Source organism: Pteronotus mesoamericanus, unplaced genomic scaffold (genome assembly GCF_021234165.1).
Source record: "Pteronotus mesoamericanus isolate MK-2021 breed Mesoamerican mustached bat unplaced genomic scaffold, CSHL_Meso_final contig_105, whole genome shotgun sequence".
Classification (NCBI taxonomy): domain Eukaryota; kingdom Metazoa; phylum Chordata; class Mammalia; order Chiroptera; family Mormoopidae; genus Pteronotus; species Pteronotus mesoamericanus.
In genome coordinates this window covers 4,204,917-4,229,037 of record NW_026555006.1, presented here as the reverse complement: position 1 = coordinate 4,229,037, position 24,121 = coordinate 4,204,917, and the positions used below count along the sequence as shown (strand labels likewise).

General features: G+C 34.9%; 1 protein-coding gene across 8 annotated transcripts in view; it reads left to right on the top strand.

Annotated features, from left to right (window-relative positions):
- TUT4 (terminal uridylyl transferase 4) overlaps positions 1-24,121 on the top strand; it is an 85,310-nt gene that overhangs the window by 44,014 nt on the left and 17,175 nt on the right. For all 8 annotated transcript variants that reach the window (XM_054573139.1, XM_054573131.1, XM_054573122.1 and 5 more), the window contains exons 9-20: positions 756-882; positions 3,223-3,342; positions 3,491-3,703; positions 5,848-6,022; positions 7,842-8,539; positions 10,808-10,958; positions 12,237-12,323; positions 15,732-15,835; positions 19,189-19,246; positions 19,338-19,441; positions 19,734-19,823; positions 21,973-22,086. In XM_054573139.1, coding sequence (XP_054429114.1) covers positions 756-882; positions 3,223-3,342; positions 3,491-3,703; positions 5,848-6,022; positions 7,842-8,539; positions 10,808-10,958; positions 12,237-12,323; positions 15,732-15,835; positions 19,189-19,246; positions 19,338-19,441; positions 19,734-19,823; positions 21,973-22,086 — 2,041 coding nt within the window. The remainder of the gene's footprint in view (positions 1-755; positions 883-3,222; positions 3,343-3,490; positions 3,704-5,847; positions 6,023-7,841; positions 8,540-10,807; positions 10,959-12,236; positions 12,324-15,731; positions 15,836-19,188; positions 19,247-19,337; positions 19,442-19,733; positions 19,824-21,972; positions 22,087-24,121) is intronic.

Genomic DNA, 24,121 nt, shown 5'->3' with positions numbered 1-24,121 from the left:
CCAGCCAGGGTGGTACAAGAAATTTTATGTAACAAATAATTACAAAACAAAAGAATAGATATAAGGTATTTTAGATACTACCCATGTATAATGTGCATCCTTATTTTTCTCTCAAAAATTTGGGCATAAAAGTGTGTGTGAATACACGGTAAAGTATGGTACATTCTTCTCCATCACTAAAATATCTCTACTACAATTCTGTTACTTCATTTAAGGTAGCTCCTATTTTCACTTACATATTATAAGCATTACTTGTGGGTCGATAGAGTACATACTTTGTCTTCTCTGATCTAAAAATAGCATATCAGTAATCATGGAAACTTAGGAAAAAATTAGATTCAAAAAGTACAGCTAGTCCAGAATTTCATTTTTTGTTTTTATCATAAAGAATTCACATACATAAAGTATGTCGTAGTACTCAACATTGACAGAACCAATGTCTTTTCTCTCATATAAATCAAATTTTGGTGAATTATAATGCTGCTTTTGAATTAATTTCTTATTACCTGAAATAGTAAATGAAGTCAAAATTTATTTCTGAAGTACTAATGAACATTTAAAACATCTTTGTATGGAATGCTAGTGATGGATCTGATACATAGTTTTCAGTTAGCTCTAAGTTTATGAAAACATTTGTTTTTATTTTGGCTTCTTAGGTATTAAAATATGGTGACTGGAAAGGATAACCACAGGATTTGAAGTATTCTCATTTTTTAAAATATTAATATAATGAATTTTTTTTTTCTCATTCACAGTGGTTTACTTTGTAGAGTGAGTGCAGGAAATGATATGGCATGCCTCACTACTGATTTACTTGCCGCTCTTGGCAAAATGGAACCTGTCTTTATTCCCTTGGTGTTAGCCTTTCGCTATTGGGCTAAGGTGAGTGAAACAGGAGAAAAAAATACCTAACCAGTTGCATAAATTATAATATGTGGGGACAGAATAGTTATGAATAACTGTAGTAAGATTAGAGTGGATTTGAAGCAAAGTAGACAGATTTGGGGTAAGTTTCACACACCCGACTGGAAGAGGTATTGGATATGAGAGGTGAGGGGAAGTGAGTGATTGATGGCAACTCTTGAATTTTTGGAAAATGCAAAGACACCAAGCTCTTAGATAGGGACATGATATCCTTAAAATGTAAAATCTCCTTAAATTAATTTTCAGATGTACAGTAATTTTAACTTAAATTACCAAGAATTTTTACAAAGTTGATTTGTATGGAAGAATAAATGTTTGAGAATAGTCAGAAGAACTCAGAAAGAAAAGAATAGAGGGGGACCTACTTTACCAGTGTAAAACTGATTTAATCAAGTCTATACCATTGATACAGGAATAGACAAATAGATCTGTGGAATAGAACAGAAAGCCCTACAATTGTTCCTAGTGTAAATGAGATTTTAATGTATGAGAAAATAAAAGAGCTCTGGCTGCTTTGGCTCAGTGGGTTGAACCTAGGTTTCTCCGATTTGATTCCCAGTCAGGGCACATGCCTGGCTTGTGGGCCAGGTCCCTGGTTGGGGCATGTGAGAGACAACCAATTTATGTTTCTCTAATACATCGATGTTTCTTTCCCTCTCTTCCTCCCTTCTTTCCCCTCTCTCTCAAAAATAGTATCTAAAAAAAAGAAAAAAGTTTGTATTTCAGTGATAAACAGTGGTAAATTTAATAAATGGTGCCATCACAAATGTGTCTTTCTTGAAGAAAATGTTGGACCACTAAATGCAAGACTAAATTCCACTTCCATGAAAAAATAAAAATTTTAGAAAAAATATTAAGAAAATACATATATGATCTGTGGGTTGGGGAAACCTTTTTTACCATTACAGGAAATCTAGAGCTGTATAAGATAAACATATTTAATTACATTTCATGTGGTAAAAGTTATCATAATGTCAAAAGAAAAGCAGATTGGGAAAAATAACATTTTTTTCAAATGCATGTGTCAAATATAAAGGATATAAGAAAAAGAACACATTTGAATTGATATGTATAAAAATAGGAAAACTGCCACAAGATTTAATAGGCTGTGCAAAAAAGAGGAAATTCAAATGGCTAGTATACAAGAGACATCTCACTCATCCCATTGACAGATTTTAGTATCTTATAATGTTGGAATTAAAATATATCATTTTTTAATCTAGCACATTCCTGGGAATATAGCTCATCAGTAAGTACCAGTACTTAGAAAATATGTGTAAGGATAAATATTACAGCATTGTTTAAAGTAGCAAAAACTGAGAACAAAGTGTGAATGTCCTTGGCTGAGGGTTGAGTAATCATGCAGATCACAGACTATAATTTAACCATTTATCTTTTTTTAAAAAGTATTCATGTATTTATTTATTTTTATGCCTATTTTTTTTATTCAAATACCTTTGTCTTCATTTTCCTGTTACCACTTCCCCTGCCCCACCCACTCCCCTCATATACTGTAATTTAACTATATAAAAGAGCGTCTTAGATTTGTACTGATTGACTTAAAGGGACATTTCTCGATGCATTGTTAAGGGAGGAGAGTAATAGAGATATGTCTATTGTAAAAAATTTTGGTAAAACAACAATCTGTGCATTTATATAAAAAATAAAAATATATATATTTGTATATGATTATTTGAGTATGGAGGGGAGGCATAGAGTACATAGATTATTAATGTGAAGCATAAGTAGAAGCAAGATAAGAAAATAATATTTTTAAAAGGTGTCCACAGTAAAAGCACATTGTATGATACTCCATTTAACTAAAATGTATATGTATCTTTATATGCAATAAAAAAATGAATGGAAAAATGGTCACCAATATGTCAGTAATTATTTTAGGTTGGTGAGATTTCAGGTCATCCCTTGTATTTTTTATATATTTATATAATTATATACTTTGATTTTTTTATAATGATTATAGTAGGAAAAAAGCTACTTCGGTTGTGAGGGGAACAAAGAAAATTAAAGAAAGCTAAAATAAATGGTGAGCCCTGACTAGTGTGGCTCAATTGGTTGAGGGTTATCCCACAAAGTGAAAAGTTGCCAGTTTAATTCCTGGTCAGGACACATGCCTGGGTTGTGGGCCCAGTCCCTGGGTGGGGTGTGTGCGAGAGGCAACCGATTGATGTTTCACACATCGATGTTTCTCTCCCATTCTTTCTCCCTCCCTTCCTCTCTCTAAAAATAAATAAAAATCTTTAAAAGAAATGGTGATACTTTTTCCTTGTCACTTTGCAGTTGTGCTATATTGACTCCCAAACTGACGGTGGAATTCCTTCTTACTGTTTTGCTTTAATGGTGATGTTTTTTCTACAACAAAGAAAACCCCCTCTGCTTCCTTGTTTACTTGGAAGTTGGGTAAGCATGAGTTTGTAACGTGTACATATGTAGTTTGCTCTTGCAGGGTGCTCTGTTTAACCAGTTTAAGTGGGGATTCTGGTTTGTCTGTCCATCTTTCTTAATTATTTGTTTTTTCACTACCAATTTGGTACGCCTTTTTATATAGATTGAAGGCTTTGACCCAAAAAGAATGGATGACTTTCAGCTGAAAGGCATAGTAGAAGACAAGTTTGTGAAGTGGGAATATAATCCAAGTAGTACAACCGAGAAAACCTCAATTGCTGAGGAAAACAAAGCTAAGGCAGACCAACTGAAAGATGATACCAAGAAGACAGAAATGGACAACCAAAGTAGTGCCATGAAAGAAAAACATGGCAAAGTAAGCTTTTTTCTTTTTCCTATCTATCGAATTTGTGATAGCTTTGATTGAAACTATTTTAATAGTAGGTTGACTGACTTTGAGTAAGCTTTTTGGCCTCATTTTCCTCATCTATAAAGTGAAGAGTTGATCTGGTTTAGTTTCTCAGTGTCGAGATTCTCTAATCCATATACAACTCATTTTGGGAGGCTTCTATTGTTTGAATCATGTCAAAGTAATTCTTTGGATATTTTTCATTTAAATGAGGAAAATTTCCTTCAGGAGTTGGGCTGTAACCAAAACTTTAGCATATGGGAATTAGGTTGTCAGATTGGTGGAGAAATAAAGGCCCTATAGTTCTTTAAGGGGTGGCTTGCTTATTTATTTAATCATTCAGTATTGATTGATTAAGGACCTAGTACATCCCAGTCATCATCTTGGGTGCAAGAGAACCAAAGTTGAATATCCATGAATCGTGTCCTCCAGAATCATCTCAGTTGATGGCACTATATCCTTAGAGTTGCTTAGTCAGAAACACTGAAGTCATCCATTACTTCTCAGTTATACGCCCTATGAAATTTGTCAGGCAATTCTGTTATCTCTATTTTAAAATACCCAGAATTTGACCACCTCTTGCCACCTCCACTGTTAGCCATCCTGGCCCTAGCCACCATCATCTCTAGTCTGGATTGCTTACCATAGTGTTAAAAGTTTCCTGCATCTACATACAGCAATCAGAATGGTTCTTCCAAAACCTAGGCCATATCTTGCCCTTCTCTGTCCCTACACTCAAAAGGCTTCAGTTGCTCCTCATTTAATTTAGAATAGAAGCCAAGGAGATCTTACTGGCTAGCTTTTTGTTTTCCTCTTCTTTTCTTCTCCTCTCTTTACCATACGAGGTTTGTTGGTTTTCTTTTTAAAGCTGGTCACACTGCTCCTTTAGTATGTTTGCTGTGTTTCGTATTACTAGAACACACTTCCTTTTTCTTCAAATATACCTTCTCAACAAGTCTTATCCTGACCACTCTAAATTGAAACCTCCTACCGCTGTATACCCATGCTCTTTACTAAACTTTTTTTTAAATATCCACAACACTTTTCTTCTATAATTATGTAATTTACTTACTAAGTTTGTGTATCATGCTCTTCCCCTGGAAAGTGAGCTCCACTAAGGCAAGGATCTTTGGGTTCTTTTTCATGGATCTAGCTCATGTGCCTGGCACATTAGTAGGTACTTAGTGAGTAGTTGTAGAACTGAATGAGTTAATGAATGCTTCATGCGTTTATGCTCCTTAGTGGTCACTTTTAGTTGGTCTTTATGTAGCTAATTCCTTTAGAATTCAGGTGGTTCTGCTTCTGTTACAACCTCCCAATTAGAGGCCCATTTTAGCATGCAGTCTTTACTGTAATTGATAAATTGTCTCTTCTTCTCCTAATAGTCCATGAAGTAGTTCACTCACCTTGAGTGACAGTATGTTATAGTGGTTAGCATCGTGGACCCGGTAGTCAGGTGGCCCTGGGTCAAACTTTTGCCCTATAAAATCTACTTTATTATAGAGTTAGAATTAGCAGTATATGCACTGTGCTTAAAAGAGTGAATGGTGGATGGTGAGCGTTATGTATAAGTGTGAGCTCTCATTTTTTTTCTATCCTCAACACAATGCCAGGGACATAGTAGGTTCTAAATAAATATTTGGCAAATGAAGGAATTAGCTTTTGCAAGCTCTGGGCATTTACTTAGATTTTAAAAGTAACCTAGTAGTGAAGAGCTATAGTGATTGTTATGCTGTGGTTTACAACCTTGGCTGCACATGGGAATCCCTTAGGGAGCTTTAAAAATCCCAATTCCAGTCCATAGCCCAGGTTGATTAAATCAGAATGTTGGGATGTGGGAGTGGTGTGTAACTCAGGTATCAGTGTATGTTAGTACCTCCACTGGAATTAATGTGCAGTGAAGGTTGAGAATCACTGTTCTAGTGGAAAGAACACAAAATTCTAGGAGTCAGTAAACTGGGACTCTGTTGCCAGCTTTGCTTCAAACTGCTTTTGACAAATTGCTTCTTTATGCTCAGTTTTTGAAAAAGTGATCTCTAAGGTTTTTAAAAACTGAAAAATAAATAGTTCTTTAGTTTCGTGAAGCTTAAATGAAAATTACTTTTTTCCAGTCTCCTTTAATGTTGGAAGCACCAAATCAGGTATCCCTGGGGCAGTTATGGTTAGAGCTGCTAAAATTTTACACACTGGATTTTGCTTTGGAGGAATATGTCATATGTGTACGGATAAAAGATATTTTAACAAGAGAAAACAAAAACTGGCCTAAAAGGCGAATAGCCATTGAAGGTAAGATATTGTTTCTCTTAGAGAGTAATTTTTGTGTGCTGCTCATCCTCTGTTTCTAATGCAGTGTTATAAATTTTATCCCTTGGCTTTGCAACACTATATATGCCACTAGGTTGTCATTATATATTAGATAAATTCTTTACCAAGTTGATTATAGTTTTAATACTCATTTAAATGTTGCCAATCTGTAACTATTACATTGATTTGGGTTATTAGCTTATTTACATGTCTTTATTTAAATTTTTAATTATGAAAATTTTCAAACATATAGAAAAATAAGATAGTTATATGACTACAACAAGATCTTTTTGAAGAAATTTGTGTCATAAAATTTTTCAGGTATAATTTTAAAATCCAGTTTTTGTCTTCTGAATGACCTCATCTGTTAAATGTGATTAAGCTAAAGAAAAAAAGAATAGTTGATACTGACAAATCAGGTTTCACATCAAATCCCAGGAACATTAAGATCTTTAAGGGTACAGAAATTAGTAGAAGGGCTTCCAAATTCTTAGTCAAAAATTTAAATTCCACAATATTTTACCTACATTTTAGAGATAGGAAATTGAATTTCTGTCCATCATTTTAGTTTGTTTCGATTACACGTTCACTCAACCCTCTTCTGGACTTCTCTAGTGTGACTTGTACCCACAAATATTCTTTTACACTCAAGCATGTCCTCACATCTTACACTCTCTTACATATAGTAAATAAATGAGCTTTGAAACATGTAGCCATCATTAACTTCCTCTTCTTTTTCTTCTAGAAGGGGAAGAGAGGCCAGGAAAAGCTTTTTAAAGCCTGTATTTAGATAAAAGCCAAAAGTAACATGTTTCAACCATAACAATCCTGGCCTGTTAATCCTTTTACATAATGAGCTTCAGCAGTGGAAAAATGTGTATTCTTTTTTGGATGGTACTAACCTTTTTTCCTGGGCATATTTGTATTTAAAGCTTATAAAATCCAAAAACTGCCCTGGAGCATTGTCCTGTACCTGAAAGGTTGTAGGTTCTATTATCAGTCAGGGCACAGACCTAAGGTTGCAGGTTCCATCCCTGGTCTGGGCACGTATGGGAGGCAACTGATTGATGTTTCTCACATTGATATTTCTCTCTCCCTTCCTCTCTAGAAGCAATGAAAAAATGTCCTCGGATGAGGATAAAAAATGTTTTCAGAAGTATTAGTTGATGTAAGCCTTTTCAACATAGCCACCATTTTAGATTGAATCAAAATTTAAATTTTGGTTTAATTTTTACTTTCTTAGGTCTGTTCCCTACTTTTCTGTTTCTCCTTTCTCTAAATTTTCTGATTTCACAAAAGTTAAATCTTAAAATCAGTATTTTTTTTTTTAACTTGAAGCTTTGAGAGTTTAGGTTATATTTTATTTGTTTAAATTGCAAGGAGTATGTAACTAAAGAATACTGTGACAATGAAAATTATTAATGGACCCCAGAGCTTGAGAAATTTCATTCAGTGACACTGGAGGGAGGCATACTGGCATAGCTGTTTCCAGCGGTTTTATCATTGAAACTTTGTAATTACTGAGTTGGGCTTCTCAACAATTTTCTCATTAATTACCTTATTATTACTCTCTTATTTCTTTTCTAAAAGGTTTTTTATTTTATGACAGAAACAAAGAAAAAGCAGTTGCTATTGTATTTCCCCTACTCAGTTTGCAAGAACTCTTACTGGAACTTAGTTTACAAACACTTTGGGAAAATGTACTCTGCTCACAATCTAGCAGTTAAGATCTGTTTGTATAAACTTGGAAATATCGTTTGTTAGTAGATACTTAGCTACTGACCATTTTCTTGTTTACTAGATCCATTTTCAGTCAAGAGGAATGTTGCACGGAGCTTAAACAGCCAGCTTGTTTATGAATATGTTGTGGAGAGATTCAGGGCAGCTTATCGATATTTTGCCTGTCCTCAGAGGAAGGGTGCAGATAAATCTGCAGTGGATTCCATGAAGAAAGAGAAGGGAAAAATAAGCAATAAGAAACCAGTGAAGTCTGACAATATGACATCTAATTGTTGCATTCAGCTTGGGGAGAGCACAGAAAAAATAAATGCAGAAAGAAGTCAACCAGAAAAACATGATGAAATGAAATGTACATCACAGAGATGTATTACTGAAGATGACAATTTGTTGGTAAATGAACTAGTTTTGGCTGAACATGAACTGGAATCTTCATCTCTTTCTGCCAGTGAAGGCAGTGAATTGGAGTCAAAACCAATTAAGAAACAAGATGATTTAGCTCCTTCAGAAGGTGGTTTAAAAAAGGAGCTCAGCCAATGTAATTGCATTGATTATAAATTCTCTGACCTAAATGAATCTGTTGGTACAGACTGCAGGTCGAATTTAGAAACAGAGAATTCACATCAGATTGTGTGCACTGACACATCTGCTACCTCTTGCAACTGCAAAGCTAGAGAAGATGCTTCTGAACTTGATGATGATACTCACCCCACCCAGGAATTACATTATGTGTTTGATAAGTTTATTTTAACCTCTGGCAAGGTAGGATACAGTTTATAACAATCTGTAAGATGTTATCATTGTTGTATGGCTCCGTTTTTATAGTTTTTAGGTACAGAAAATTAAAAATAGCTTCTATGATGGTGTAGGTAATTTTTTTGGAATGATATTTTGGTGTATATTTTAATTTTACTACATTATTGCTAATAGTTGCCTTTAAAGAATGTATATAAAACCCTAGAAAGTTTCAGCACTCTTAGTAGTTGGTTTGCTTCACTTTCTTATATATGAAAGGATTCATTAGGTATTCTATGAAAATCAGTTTGGCAGAGGTATCACATTTTAAATTTTGCCTTTAAAAAAATACCTAATGACTATTTTTCCCCCCACAAATGAGAATACAAGGTCTGTAAACTATAATGGTATTCTATTTTAAAGAGGGTTATTTTTGGGCAGGGCAGTGTAGGATGATTGTGGGGTTGGGGGAATATAACTTAGTAAAGATAGTTGAACCAAACTAAGATCAGGAGCCAAAAAAATGAAGAATCCAGATTTTCTTTCTCTGCCATTGAGCTTCTCTTTGAATTTTGGCATGTCCCTTACAAAGTATAGTAGTCTTAACTTTCCTACTTTTAAAGTGGTAGAGTCTGAACTTCAACTTGACAAATTATAGAAAATAAAATACCCCAATTAACAAAATAAGCAATAACTACTTCGTTAATAAAAAGTTTTAGCTAAGTCACATTGTTTCAAGTTCAGTATACATAAATAAAATATCAGTGCCCAGGGTGCTGATTATATAGATCACATGTAAATCAAGCGGTGGTATAGGATTTGAGGTTAATTTTATGGATATTGCGTAAGAATTGTTACTTGTGTAAAGCTAATTTATTTTTAGAATTCACCTCTACAGTTTGGTTTCTTGAGTACCATGCCAATGTGATAAATGTAACCAACTAGGCAAGTGAGGGTTTTGTGATTGATTGGTTCTGAAGGTAGAAAATGTATAGCATGAAAGGAAAGCTGCCTCTTGAAACTTTTTTATACAATCATGAGCTGCATAATGATGTTTTAGTCAACAATGGACTACATTGATGACCCCATAAGATAATAGATGATACAGTTACAATCCCATAAGATTAAAATAGATGATAAACAAAAATGTTGTTTTCAGTGTGGAAAGAAAAGGTTGGATGTGACTAGAGTGTTGAATTTACTGCTAGCTCTGGGTGGTTTATAGGAGGCTCAGATTGCTGTCCACCAGCTGTGTACCAGGCCAGTCTTACTTGTTGGCCTGGCGTTGGGGCTGGAGTTGGAGAGCGAGCAAGAGCTGGGGAGGAGGGAGCCCAGAGCTGCCTTCCCCAGCCCCTGCACACACAGGCAGTGTGCTAATGTAAACACGTGTGCACATGCCACACATACTCTCCTACGCGCACACACATCCTTTCTTGTTTCTTTTTATCTCTTTCCTTCCAGTCTGCCTCCTCCCTCCCACTCTTATCATTTCTCATCTCAGGCTCTGTCTCTCATTTGCTCTCTGCTCTCTCTCTCCCTCTTATCTTCCTTCCACTTCTCCCTTCCTTCCTGATGTCCATTTTCCCTCCAGTGGTGCCTTCATCCACAAGTGGTGCCCCCCTTGCCCTCCAAATGCACACTCACACAGACACACATTTTTATACTACATTTTTACTGTTTTAACTGTACTTTTTCTGTGATTAGATATACAAATACCAGTGTTATCATTACCTATAGTATTTAGTACAGTAACATACTGTACAGGCTTGTAGCCTAGGAGCAATAGGCTATACCTTATAGCCTCTGTGTATAGTAGGCTATACCATTTAGGTTTCTGTAAGTGTACTCTATGATGTCTGCAAAATCACAGAAGCACCTGATGATGCATTTCTCAGAAAATATCCCCTGTTGTTAAGTGACGAATGACTATAATCTACTTTATTAAAGATCTTAGTAAATTGTAATAACATGTATTTGATTTAGAGGCTCATCAAAGTGTTTGAATTAATCCATGCCTTTTGAATCTCTTGCTATTTTATTTTACATCTTCAGATAAAGCTAATCTTGATAATAACTATTTTAATGAGGAAGAAAGTTAAAGTGGTTGGTTCAAAATATGTTTTTTACATTTAACAATGCATTTCATTAACATGCTTTCCCCCTTCTCCCCAGCCTTCTCTAAGCAAAGGCTATCAAAACTGAGCTGCATAAAACATTCTTTTTGAACCTGCTTTTTAAGTAATGGTCAAGTCCCTCAGTAGTTTATTAGATTAGATTTTTTTTGCCTTTGTATAGCCACCAACGATAGTGTGCAGCATCTGCAAAAAGGATGGCCATTCAAAAAATGATTGCCCGGAGGATTTCAGGAAAATTGATCTAAAGCCTCTGCCACCAATGACAAACAGATTTCGGGAAATACTTGATTTAGTATGTAAAAGATGTTTTGGTAAGTCTTTTATTATTAGAATTACTGTGACTAGTTTCTTTCTTAGATTTTGAATATTTTTTTATTTAAAAATAGTTTGCTTACATTTGTTTTGGTAGAAGTTTTTGAATAGTTAGAGCTCCAACTGTAGATTTTCACTAAATGCCCACTGTGTGCAGGGCACTGTGGTAAATGACAAGGGGAATGCAGAGTCTGTGTATGTTACTTTTAAGGAGGTTAGACTCTGGATTTGTGCTGTCTAATATGGTAGCCACTCGCTATATATGGCTATTTAAATTCAAATTAATTAAAATTAATGGAAATGAACAGGTAAGTTCCTCAGTTATACTAACCACATCTTAAGTACTGAATAGCTGCATGTGTTCTAGTAGCTATTGTTTTGGACAGTCTAGATAAAGAACATTTTTTATCATTGCAATGGTTTTGCACAGTGCTGCTCTAGATGGATGTATAAGACATGGATGAACATTGCCATAATTAGAAGCAGAATGTTGCATGCTATAGTAGTGGTAAACAAAATGTCATTTAAATACAGTTTTAACTGGGATATATCAAAGGAATTGGAATTAATGATGTGGCCTTAGAGGTGGACCTTGAACTGCATTTTCAGGTATAGGAGATTATGCATAAAAGCAAAGGGTGTTTAATTTGGGAGAATAATTGCCTTTGGTTTGGTAGAGTATCAGAAAGGCAACAGAGGGAGTTAAGGTTATAAAGATATTTTGGGGAAAGCCTTACATACATATACAGTCTTCTTTAAAAAAAATAAGATGAATATAAATGAAGCAACTAGAAAACTGAAAGGACAGTATAAACTAAACTGGCAAGCAGTTTGGAGAACTAAGGAAATTTAGTTAGGGAAAAGTCTTTGAAGACTGGTTAGGTGGCTTATAGGGAAGACATGCATTTTGACCAGGCATTTGTGGCAGTTGTTAGATTTGAATGGGTCAGGTGCCTAGTGTAAACAATACAAGTATGCATTGACCAGGATGGAAAAACAAGCATGTATATGGGTGAGAGTGGAATGTCTGAAGAAAACAATATTAAATAATTTGTAGAACTAAATATATTCTTTAGATATTTCATAAGGAAAATTATGTGAAATGTACATAGGTTTATATATATTTTTTTTTTTTGCTGTTCTTAATGCCTCTTCCTTCCCTAGTAACATTTATGATTTTAATATTCTTGGAAGCTAACAAATTCAAGTAAAGTTTTTAGGGTAAAAAAATGAACATATTTTAAGATTTTATTTTCCTTTTCTTTTTTGAAATTTAGATGAGTTATCACCACCTTTCTCTGAACAACACAACAGGGAGCAAATCTTAATCAGCTTGGAAAAGTTTATTCAAAAAGAATATGATGGTATGTCATGTGTTAAAAATTGATGGGTTTGTTATTACAGCCACCTGGTTTGAATTTCATTCATTTATGTAAAGTGTTTATTGAATGTTGTATGTTAGATACTATTCTGGGTGCCGGGAATACAGTGCTGATAAAAGAGGTACCACCTGCTCTCATGAGGCTTATATTAAGAGGAGGAAACAGTCAAGTAAAAAATATGTATGTAATGTAATATCATGAAATAATAAATGCTATTAAAGTGCAGGAATTAAAAGGATAGTGACGAGTTGTTATGATTGTTTTCTGGTAAGGTGACATTTGAGCAGAGCCATGAATAATATGAAGGAGCAAGTTATAGAAATACCTACAGAGAGAGCATTCTACAAAGACAGTAAAAAGTACAGATACCCAAGACTGGATAATGTTGGGCATTTTTGAAGGCCATCCAGGAAATCAGTGTGGCTGGAGTGGAGTGTGTGAGGTAGACTGTACTAGAAAGATGAGGTCAGAGAGGTAGCCAAGAGACTGGATCATTAGGGTCTTAAAGAAGTTGGTAGAAGGACTTTGAATTTTGAGTATAAAAATGAGGAGCTTCTGGAAGATTTGAACACTTAGCAGTAAGTGACATGATCTGAGAGAACAGAGAATAGATTCATAAGAAAAGAAGCAAGCAAAACATTTAGAAGGCTGTTACACAAGTTCAGGTGAGATATACAAGTGACTTGAAAGAATATATGAGAAGTGGTCAAATTTAGGATATATGTTGAATGTAGAGCTGACAGGATTTGCTGATGTATTCCATGTTAGATGTAAGGAAAGGCAGGGAGTCAAGGATGGTTTCAAGGTGTTTACCTCTGTAATCAGATTGTGCTGTTTAACTGAGATGGCAAAAATTGTGGAAGGAGCAGGTTTTGGGTATAGGGTTGAAGAATTAAGAGATTTGTGGCCAAATATTTTAGGAAGGAACAGAGTTGATTTATAATCAGAATGTATTTGTACTTCTAAAAGATAATCTGTTATGTGCTATAAGATTCCACTTTTTAAATATTTGCTGACATTCAAAGTATTGAGCAAATCTAAGTCCCTGTAACCTTAAATTAATGCACATTTTTATTTGCTCATGAACATAGCTTCTTTTGTCTCTCAGTTATCATTGAAATTTTAAGTAGGGTATCAGAACTGAATTGTAGAACTAAGTTTTGAAAATACAGAATTTGTTATCTTAAATGTATAGTCTGCAAGAATGAATAGGAAGAAAAACCCAATCCCATTAAGTCACAGCTTGTTTGAAGTGGCATCAGTAGAGAATGATACTAAGGATGAGAGGATAACGCTATCATAATTTATATTAAATAGATTAATGATTCACTTTTGGAGGAGAATTAATTCCATGTATAATATTGGGTTGACCAATAAGTTTTTTGTGTAAGATGGCTCTTGTCATGTGTGGTTGTTTTTGACTTCATTTGAAATAATCTTGTTAGATTGTATTTTGACAGCTGTCATATCAGAGTGCATTAAAAAATAAAAAATCAGGACTACCGGCCAAGATGGAGGCATAGATAGATGCACTTTGCCTCCTCGCACAACCAAAAGAAGGGCAACAACAAATTTAAAAACAAAAAATAACCAGAACTGCCAGAAAATTGAACTGTATGGAAGGCTGACAACCAAGGAGTTAAAGAAGAAACATTCATCCAGACCGGTAGGAGGGGTGGAGACAGGCAGCCGAGGCAGGGAGGGCACATGGCAAGGCGATGACTGGAAGACCAGGTGGGTGAGGCGGTGGCTGGCAGACCAGGCAGTCCAAATTTATGTGCGAATAAACTGGGAGAAACAGCTGGGGAGCAAGACAGACCTCACAACCCGGGGTTCCAGTGTGGGAAAAAGAAAGCCTCAAAATCTCTGGCTGTAAAAAACCTGTGGGGGATGCAGCAGCGGGAGAGACTCCCAGCCTAATAGAGTTCGTTGGAGAGACCCACAGAGTCCTAGAACATACACAAACCCACACACCCAGGAATCAGCACCAGAAGGGCCCAATTTACTTGTGGGTAGCAGGGGAAGTGACTGAAAGCAGGATGAGAGCTAAGCAAGCAGCATAGTTCCCTCAGTAGAATGACAACAAACTCACAACTATCAACAACTGAAACTAGAAGAAAACAAAAACTAAACAAACAACTAGAATAGGAACAGAATCACAGAAATGGAGATTAGAGGCAAGTGAGAGGGAGAGAATGGGGGAAAAGGTACAGGGAGTAAGCAGCATAAATAATAAATAGTAGGTACAAAATAGAGAGGGGGAAGTTAATAATAGTATAGGAAATGGAGAAACCAAAGAACTTATATGTATGACCCATGGACATGAACTAACGGGAGGGCAGGGCGGGGATGCTGGTGGCAGGGGCAGTGCAGGGTGGAAAGGAATTAAGGGGAGGAAAAAAATGGGACAACTGTAATAGCATAATCATTAAAATATATATTAAAACATATCAAAAATGTGAATTTTTGTGTAGCCATTTTAACACCAAAGATGAAAGAAAATTAGCAACATTTTTGGCATATTATGCTTTACTGTTTCAAGAAAGGTAAAAACACAACTGAAACTGAAAAGAAAAATGTTCTGTCTAGTGTATGGAGAAGGTTCTGTGTCTGTGTCAAAAGTGGTTTGTGAAGTTTTATACTGGAGATTTATCACTGGATGATGCTACACGGTTGGGTAGACGAGCTGAAGTTTATAGCGATCAAATTGAGAGCAATCAACGTTTTTGGACATTCAAAATACCCAAATTAGTAAAGTTATTGGTGAAAATGAAAAATGTATCTTATTTTATGGAAAAAACCATATGAGCTTTTTGGTCAACCCAATACTAAGGTGATACATATTTGTAAAACTACTTGAATGTGCCTTGAAAAAACTAATTTATTTCCAAGACATAAATCTCTAAATACTGATCTTAAGTATTGGTAGTGATGTTGAGAATGAATTAAAGTAGATGAACTCACGAGATAGTTAAGTTGGAAGAAGCTAAAAGACTTAACTTGCTTGATGGTTTTCTGGATGTGGAAGTTGAAAGGTGTTGAGCACACATATGAGTATATTTCTGATTTGGGCAGTTGATGATACTATTTGCTGAGCATAAGGATTGTAGGAATAATATGTTTGAGATAAAGTTCATAGTTTAGTTTTGACTTGTTGAATTTATGATGTCTGGAAAATGGAAAAAAGCAGTTAGATATATGGGTGTGGGATCTTGGGCCAAAGATCTATGCTTTAAATGAGTATTTTGGAATTTCTCACTATATTTGTAAATGGTTGATAATTAAAGTCATAGAAGTGGACAAGATCATCTGTGTTAAGCCATAGTGGGTAATAGAAGACTTTTTTTTCTTGCTAATTATAAAACTTCTGATTTATTTTTCTTTGCTTAGAAAAGGCAAGATTGTGCTTATTTGGCTCTTCTAAGAATGGATTTGGATTTCGTGATAGTGATCTGGATATTTGTATGACCCTGGAAGGCCATGAAAATGCAGAGGTGAGAGTTAGTGTTTGGAAAGGGATGTGGAAGTTTATTTACTTCCAGTGATGAATCTATTTTTAATTTTGTATGTAGTATTAATAAAAGTGTATGGTGTGTTTCTTTGTGTAAATATATTAGCAATAGCAATGTTTGAATTGTAAAAACATTGGCATTACTATTTTAAGAGATTTATTTAAACAAAATATTTAAATGAGTAAATTTACTGTTTGAGTAATTTTATAATACAAAAAGCATGTCACTGAGAGTTATAATTGTTTGTAATAAATTTTTGGAAAAGGTTAATATGCTGTAGAGTTTGAGGGTTTTTTATTGGAACCAATGGGAAGCTGGTGCTTCAGTTCAGTAGTGAATGTTGATCTCTGTCTTTTCATATTTCTTCCATTAGGTGATGTCTTTATATTACTAAAGATAGAAAATAAAGGTGGACATTAATTTATAAATGGCTTGTGTTCCACAAGCTAATTGCAATATTGAGGTACTCAGAACACATTTTGTTTCCATAGAAACAATGTTACAAGTGATTTGTTCTAGTATAGTTTTACAGTGAAAAAGGCTATTGGGGGAAAAAAATGGAAAATGGATTTATTTGAAACATGGTATTGGAGGAGAGCTCTGTGGAAACCCTGGATTGCCAGAAAGACAAAAAGGGGGTCCTAGAGAAAATTAAGCCTAAAACATTGCTGGAGGCAAAAATAACAAAACTGAAACGTTCCTACTTTGGGCACATCATGAGAAGTCAGAGTTTTTTGGTGAAGTCAATAATGCTATGAGAAACAGAAGGTAGCAGGAAAAGAGGAGGACCAAATATAAGATGGATTGACTCCATGGAAGAAGCCCATAGGCATGAGTCAACAGGAGCTGAGCAGGACTATTGAGGACAGGACACTGTCGACATAACTTATTCATAGGGTCTCCAGGAGGTAGAGCTGACTCAATAGCGTGTAACCCATAGGGTAGCTTTGAGAAACTCACTTTGGGCGAGGAGGGGAATTAACATTTGTTGACTCCCCAGTATACACTTTACATACGTTTATCTCATTTCACTCTTAACAACCACCTTCGAGGTAGATAATTTCCCCCATTTTACAGATGAGGAAACTGAGGCTTTGAGAGATAAACTGACTTGCTCAAGTACACAGCTAGTAAAATGTTGGAGCCGGGATTCATACCCAGGTCTGTCTGACTCCAGAGTTCATGCTCTTTCCATTGTATCTCACTGTTTCTCTGTAATTTATTTAACCCACAATGTAGCTGAAATATAGTACTAATAGTACAGTAGAACCTAACCACTACTTTCTGAAATTGAAAGCTTTCTGAGTTCCACAGTGAGATGCCAGGAGCAGACCTTCCCCCAGAGCAGTCTCATTAGTGAGAGTGGGTACTTGGGCTTTTCTTCTTTGTGAAAGGCCTCAGCAGTGAGAACAAGATTGCCTAAACTCCACTAAAGAAAGGGATTGATTGGATGGGGAAGAAGTGTCCTAGTCATTTCTAGCAGCAACTAGAAAAGCGGGGGGATCTCTATAGTTGTTTATTCCTTTACCAGCATAGCTATTGCTATTTATGTTTCAAAACATGGACTGCTTGCAAGGTTGGGGCGAGGCCAAGCTTCTGGCATCTGTAGTGGCGTCAGTATAGCCTGTGCTGTATTATAAAAGAATTCAGCAGAGTAGTGTATCTGTGTGTTTCTCAAATAGTTTTTTCAAAAGATAGTTTTAGAGTTGTTAGAACCAACCAGAGTAGAGATGGCAGTGGTGTCTGATAGATCCTCATTTCTGGCTCTAAGAAAATGCTTCTGGTGTTTATTAACATCTTGTTCTATAAAGAAAGTGAAAAGTTGTAAATATTTTAGTTCTTCTTAATTAACTTCTACTTAGTGCTGTGTACCTGGAAAGATGTCCCTCCCCATTTTGAAGAGCAAGAATTGAGGGAATAGGAAACAATTTTTATCCAGAGGGGAGTTTAGGGTTTTAGGTATGTTCTGTGTAAAATTTAATAATCATACTTCTAATAATTAAGGGTTTCTGTATTATAATCAGTGCTATTTGCACTGGAAGGTTGAAACAGTGAAAAAGAATACAATTTTTTTCCATATGAGCCATAATTAAAAACTTAAAATTTAGCATAAATGTATATCATTGCATAGTAAAAAGGAAAATAACCTCTTGTGTGTTAGTTAGTATCTGTAGTTTCCCTTGAAATCCCCAAGTTAAGCTGCAGTCACTACCGCTTTCTTGTAGCAAAAAGGAGCATGTTGGGGATATGCAATAGTGATTTTAGTAGTAAGTGTGGGTATGATGTAAATACCCTTTTGCCTAATGCAGTTAATTTATAATGCCATTATCTTCCCTGTTTCTTATGTTATGGATATCGTTACCATATCAACTGCTGTCTAGTTTTTAAAAAATCAACAATTTAAATTTTAAGAGGTAAGAATTTTCTTGAAGAAGTAGATGCTAGTTGTAAAAGGATTGCTTGTATTTTATTCATCAACATAAGTATAATAAATAGCTCATAGACTTAAAGTGCTTATTTTGTGCCAGGTATGCTGCTTTACATACATGTCTCATGTAATTCCTCTAATTATTCTATAGGGCAGGAGTTTATGATTATCTTGATTTTATAAAATAGTAGTATGAAGCTCAGAGGGATTAAGAATCTGGTCAAAGTCACATAGCTAGTCAGTCCTTAGTTTAAGATTGGAATTCAAGTTTGCCTAAATTCAGAGTCTGTGTTCTTTTTTTTTCCCAATGAACAAAGCTTGTGCCTTTTTTCTTTTTTTTTCCAAGATTTTATTTATTTATTTTTAGAGAGAAGGGGAGGGAGGGAGAGAAACATCACTGTGTGGTTGCCTCCCCTACTGGGGACTTGGCCTGCGATCCAGGTATGTGCCCTGACAAGGAAATTGAACCAGTGGCCGTTTGGTTCGCAGGCTGGTGCTCAATCCACTGAGCCACACCAACCAGGGTCAGAGTTTGTGTTCTTAATCACCATATTCTTTTGCCTTCGCCAAACCCATCTGCAGTCGTTCATTCATATATTTGAAAACATTATCCTCTTGTCTTTGTGCTGCTCAGACTTTAATGTTGATGTGAATTATTTGGGGATCCTGTTAAAATGTGGATTATGATTCATTAGACTGAAGTGGACCCTGAGATTCTGCATTCCTTTTGTTTCTAAATGATGCTGATACTGTAGGTTTATATACCACATACTTGAGTAGAAGGTTACATAGAGCTTATGGCTAGAGATTTTAAATGCTAGTATCAAGTGCCTATATTAAAATAGATTTTGTACAAGGTCCAGTTGAGTCAGACAAATTTCATCATTTCTTTTTTTCTTGTTTTTAGAAATTAAATTGTAAGGAAATAATTGAAAATTTGGCAAAAATTCTTAAGAGACATCCAGGTATGAATTTTAAATTAGAAGTTTAAAACAACAAAATATTTTTTTGCTTTGTGAAAATTTTTTAACCTAGTGAAATTTTATTTTTAATCAGGTTTAAGAAACATTTTGCCTATAACTACTGCCAAAGTGCCTATAGTGAAATTTGAACACAGACGAAGTGGTTTAGAAGGCGATATCAGTTTGTATAATACATTGGTAAGTTTCTCTCTTTTATAGGCCCAGGTATGTTCACACATATTGAAAAAGTTTACAGATCATTGACCATACCTTCATATTTAAAGCTTTTAAATGTGAGCTGTATAAGGGAGAAAAAATTAATTATCTTGATATTTCCTTCAGATTGAAAATTAGTTTTTGTTTGATAATTTATAGATATTTCAATTTTCACATTCATGTATTCTATTTGGAATATATTATATCTTTTTATTTGATTTTTTAGAGTTAATTTTAATAAATTTGAAATGCTTTCAAATATTTAATTTTTCAGGCTCAACATAACACAAGAATGCTGGCTACTTATGCAGCTATTGATCCTAGAGTGCAGTACTTGGGATATACTATGAAAGTGTTTGCTAAGGTATTTATTAAAATAGTAATAACCTGCTTTGTTATAAAGACTAATGATAGTTAAAGTGAAACATACTGATGTGAGACTTGTGAAAAATATTTTTAGAGTTTTGTTCAGCTGAGTTTTTAGAAAGAAACACTGAATATTAAATGGTTTTAATATATATCTATTAGAAAGGGTGATTCTTAGTTTTTCTCCTGTGTGTGCTCCAGTCCCATGTGTAACACTCTGGAAAACTTCTAATTGGTAGAAATTTCTCAGTGTGATAATGATTTTCAATTACAGGCATGGGAGTTGGCATACCATCCTAGTTAAGAATCTCTGGGTTAGGAAATCTGGTATTTGGGTTTAGTGATATATTTTTCCAGCTAAGAAAAGAAACATTCACAACAAGACCCTATGCTACTTTTATAACACTTAAAATACTCATTTTGGTTTTCTTTCTCTTTTTCTTTTCTTTTTATTTTTTTAACTTAAATGTGTAAACTCCATGCAGAGACTTCTGTTCAGACCTAGTTCGGTGTAGTGCATGCTTTATGGTGGATGCTCACCATAGTTAATACTTAATAGTTAATTTTACTATTCCATGAAAATGTTCATGGAAGGGTTTAGTAGGTCAGTGACTCAGTCACATTTTCATTTCATAAAGCCCACTTTTTGAATGGGGAGACATATTTGTTTAGATATCCCAGTACATGTCTTTGTGGATAGAGGCCATCTTAGAGAAGAAAGGTATTTAACCACATATAACAAATCATATTTGATAGAGCTACTTTTTTGGAAAAGACGAAAGATTTATTCATTCTGAAGAGAAACCAGAGTATGATAGAGCTACTTTTTTGGATTCATCTCATAAAATTTCTCCGGTGTGACACTTTTGTACTCCCATGGAGTTTTAATAATGAAATCAAGTGGTTCATGTGAAGGAAATAATTCCTTTCCCTTAATAAAATATCAGCTAAAGCTTTACTCAAGGAAAGTCTCTGGGGATTCATTTAGGGCCCCCCCCCCCAGAGGATATGTTTATTGATTTTAGAGAGAGAGAGAAAAACATCCATCAGTTGCCTCCTGTATTAGCCCCCACTTGGGATAACACCTGTGACCTAGGCATGTGCCCTGACCAGGGATAGGACCTGTACCCTCTTGTTGTGTGGGATAATGCTCCAACCAACTGAGCCACCCAGCCAGGGCTAGGGTATTTAATTTTTCATTAAAATGTTTTTTTTAATATTCAACATATTTGTGTGGTTCAGAATTCAAGAAGTCTGAAGGGGTTTATGGTAGAAAATCTCCCTTCCACACCTATCGCCTATCCAGTCAGGTGCCTTTGCTAGAGGCACCTGTTGTCCAAAGTTCTCTATTCTTCCAGAAACATATCAGTACATATATTTTCTACCTCACCCTGGCTGGTATGGCACAGTTGGTTGGCATGTCATCCTGTAACTTAAAGGTCATGAGTGTGATTCCTGGTCAGGGTGCATATGAGAAACAACTGATCAGTGTTTTTTTTCCCTCTCTCTCTCTCTCCCTCCCTCCCTCCCATCCTCTCTCTCTAAAATCAGTGTGTTCTTGGGTGAGGATTAAAAAGAAAAAATATCGTACCTCATTTTTATTACAGCTATAAACACGCTGAAAACGGTGTTTTGTACTTTGCTTTTTTTTTTTTACTGAGCAGTAGATACTGGAGATTGTCTTTATAATATAAGAATGTCTTTGTTCTTTTTAAATAACTGCATAATCCATGTGTGGATACTCATCAGTTTTTAAAATCTGTGCTTTACTGATAAGCATTGTTTCTGATTTTTTGCTATTAAAACAGTGCTACAGTTTAAAAAAAGAAAACAAATACTTATTTAATCATTTTACATGTTCTTTAGCATATTTGCTGCATGAATTCTCAGAACAGAACTGCCAGATTAAAGGAAATGTGCTTTTGTAATTTCGATATTGCCAAATTATTCTTCATAGAGTTTACATGAATTTATAGTATCATATGTAATGTATAGGTGCCTCATTTACTTATACCCTCTATGCCAGTTTGTTGTTGAACTTTTGGATATTTGCCAGTTTGACGGGCTTAAAGAAACTGTCTAAAAGTAGTCAATGCATGGAGTAAGATTCTGAAGTTTTATTTTCAATTATTGTTATCTTTCTTTAGCGATGTGATATTGGCGATGCTTCCAGGGGAAGCTTATCTTCATATGCCTATATCCTCATGGTGTTGTACTTTCTACAGCAGAGAAAACCACCTGTTATCCCAGTTCTACAAGAGGTAGGTGTTTAAGAAAACAATAGGGGAGTTTATTGTGAAACAATCCATCTAAATACACAGATCTTGTTCATGAGATCATGAAGGATTTTCCCATTATGACATTCTAAGTTTTCTTCTTTCATGAATGGTATGATCAAACAATGGACCTTTTTGAAAAGTTTATTATGGGAGAATATAGATGACCAAAGAATATCAGATGAACAGTAGTATTGATTATCTTTTGCAACATTTTTGTATTTTATAGTCAGAATTCTGCAGATTATTATGAAATTTATATAGTGATCCATGAACTCATATATTAGTCTCTCAGATGCAAATACATAAGTTTTTTCTCTCCATAGTATTCTCTTTCCTTTTCCTTGACAAGGAAGCTTGATTTATTCCTGTTTATATTTTGGTCAACTTTGTGAATTTTGGTTGAGAGAAAACCCAAAGAAATTCTTCCTCATTTCTGTATGGTCATATTAATTGCATTTAGCCTAAGAATATACATCAAAAGAAACAAATTATATGCATTCACTCAGACTTGGTGATTCATGAAGTCCCTTTTTCTAGCCAGTTAACATTCTCTGAAACAGATACAAAGGAGTTCTTAATCATCCATCTGTTCCTCCTCCTTCTTGGCACAAAGTGCATTTGTAAGCATTAGGGAGCATCCCGTTCTAATTTCTTAGAAAGGCTGTTATTTAGAGTAGGAGAGAGCATCAGAATTGTTTGGGAAATGGCATATTTTGATTTCACGTAAACTTTGATAGTCATGTCAAAGAAGAAAATCACGAAATAGCAAGCCATATGGTTGGTGTCAGGTGGCCTTAGTAAGCTTTAAAAAATTCCAAGAAATGCCACGTGGTTTTAGCAGTATTTCCTTTCCCCTTTTATACAAACGGGAGAGAAATAAAAACTTAAATTTCATTTTCTAGCAGAAAATTTTAAGTTGCTGAATTTATGTTGAGTGATTTTTTTTAACAAGGTTCTCTATTACTTAAAATTTAGCATGAATTTATTAGGCCTGCCAGTATCAAGATCATTCTCTGTATTCATCTAATTGTTATCAAAGCCTTAAATTTGGAAATATTTGCATAATTGTCCCAGTGATAATCATAAGAGCCATTTGCTATGACTTCGATAGAATACTATGCTTAACCCAAATGGAACACAAATTGTAGTGGTTTGTGCTCTCTCATTGTATTACACATGGATGAGGAGCCGTTGAGGCAGCATGGCATAATGGAAAGAGCAGGGCATGATTTTGGAACCAGAAATAACTGATGTGAATCCTAATTCTGATATTGTGGCCTTCAAAGAGGTACCTGACCACAACTAGTCTGAGTTTCATCATTAATAAAAATGTAATAATGGTATTATTTCGGTGTTAATATAAGGGATAGAGACATCAAATACCTTTTGAATATAGTTGGTGCTGAAGTAGGTGTCATAAATGGTGGTTGCTTTTATTATTATTGTTAATTGTTATTACCCATAGCGGCTTTACTAATATTACTGGAAAAATTTAGGTAGGATTGCCATAGCCTACTTCAAGAACTCTCCCATTATCTGCTTAACAGACAATGATTGATGAAATGAGAGACAGTCCATGGAATGTTTTCCATCATAATGAACTGTGATTGTGGGGGGCTTTGTGATACATATGAACTGATGATATATGGATTTTTGCTTCTGGCCCTTTTTGCTTGTCATATGGGACCCCATTGTCCATTGCTCTGGCATCATTTAAATATTGGTCATTGGCATCGATCAACTTTTAAGGGTAAGGATATGTTTAATGAAGCTGATGATCTTTGACTCCATTTTTTATTGAACCTAGACTTTAAATGACTGAGTAGAAATAAGGCTGCTAAGAGTGTCTTTTGTGGTCAACAACACAAAATTCTTCAGGTCAAAAGGAGTTTTTCTAAGCAGAATGATTTTGCTGTATTTTAGCAGATCATCTTAAGTAAAAGCAAATTTTCACTTAAAAATTAATAGGAGTATTAGGGATTGTTACTCACATTTAATATTATGGACTTCTGTATTT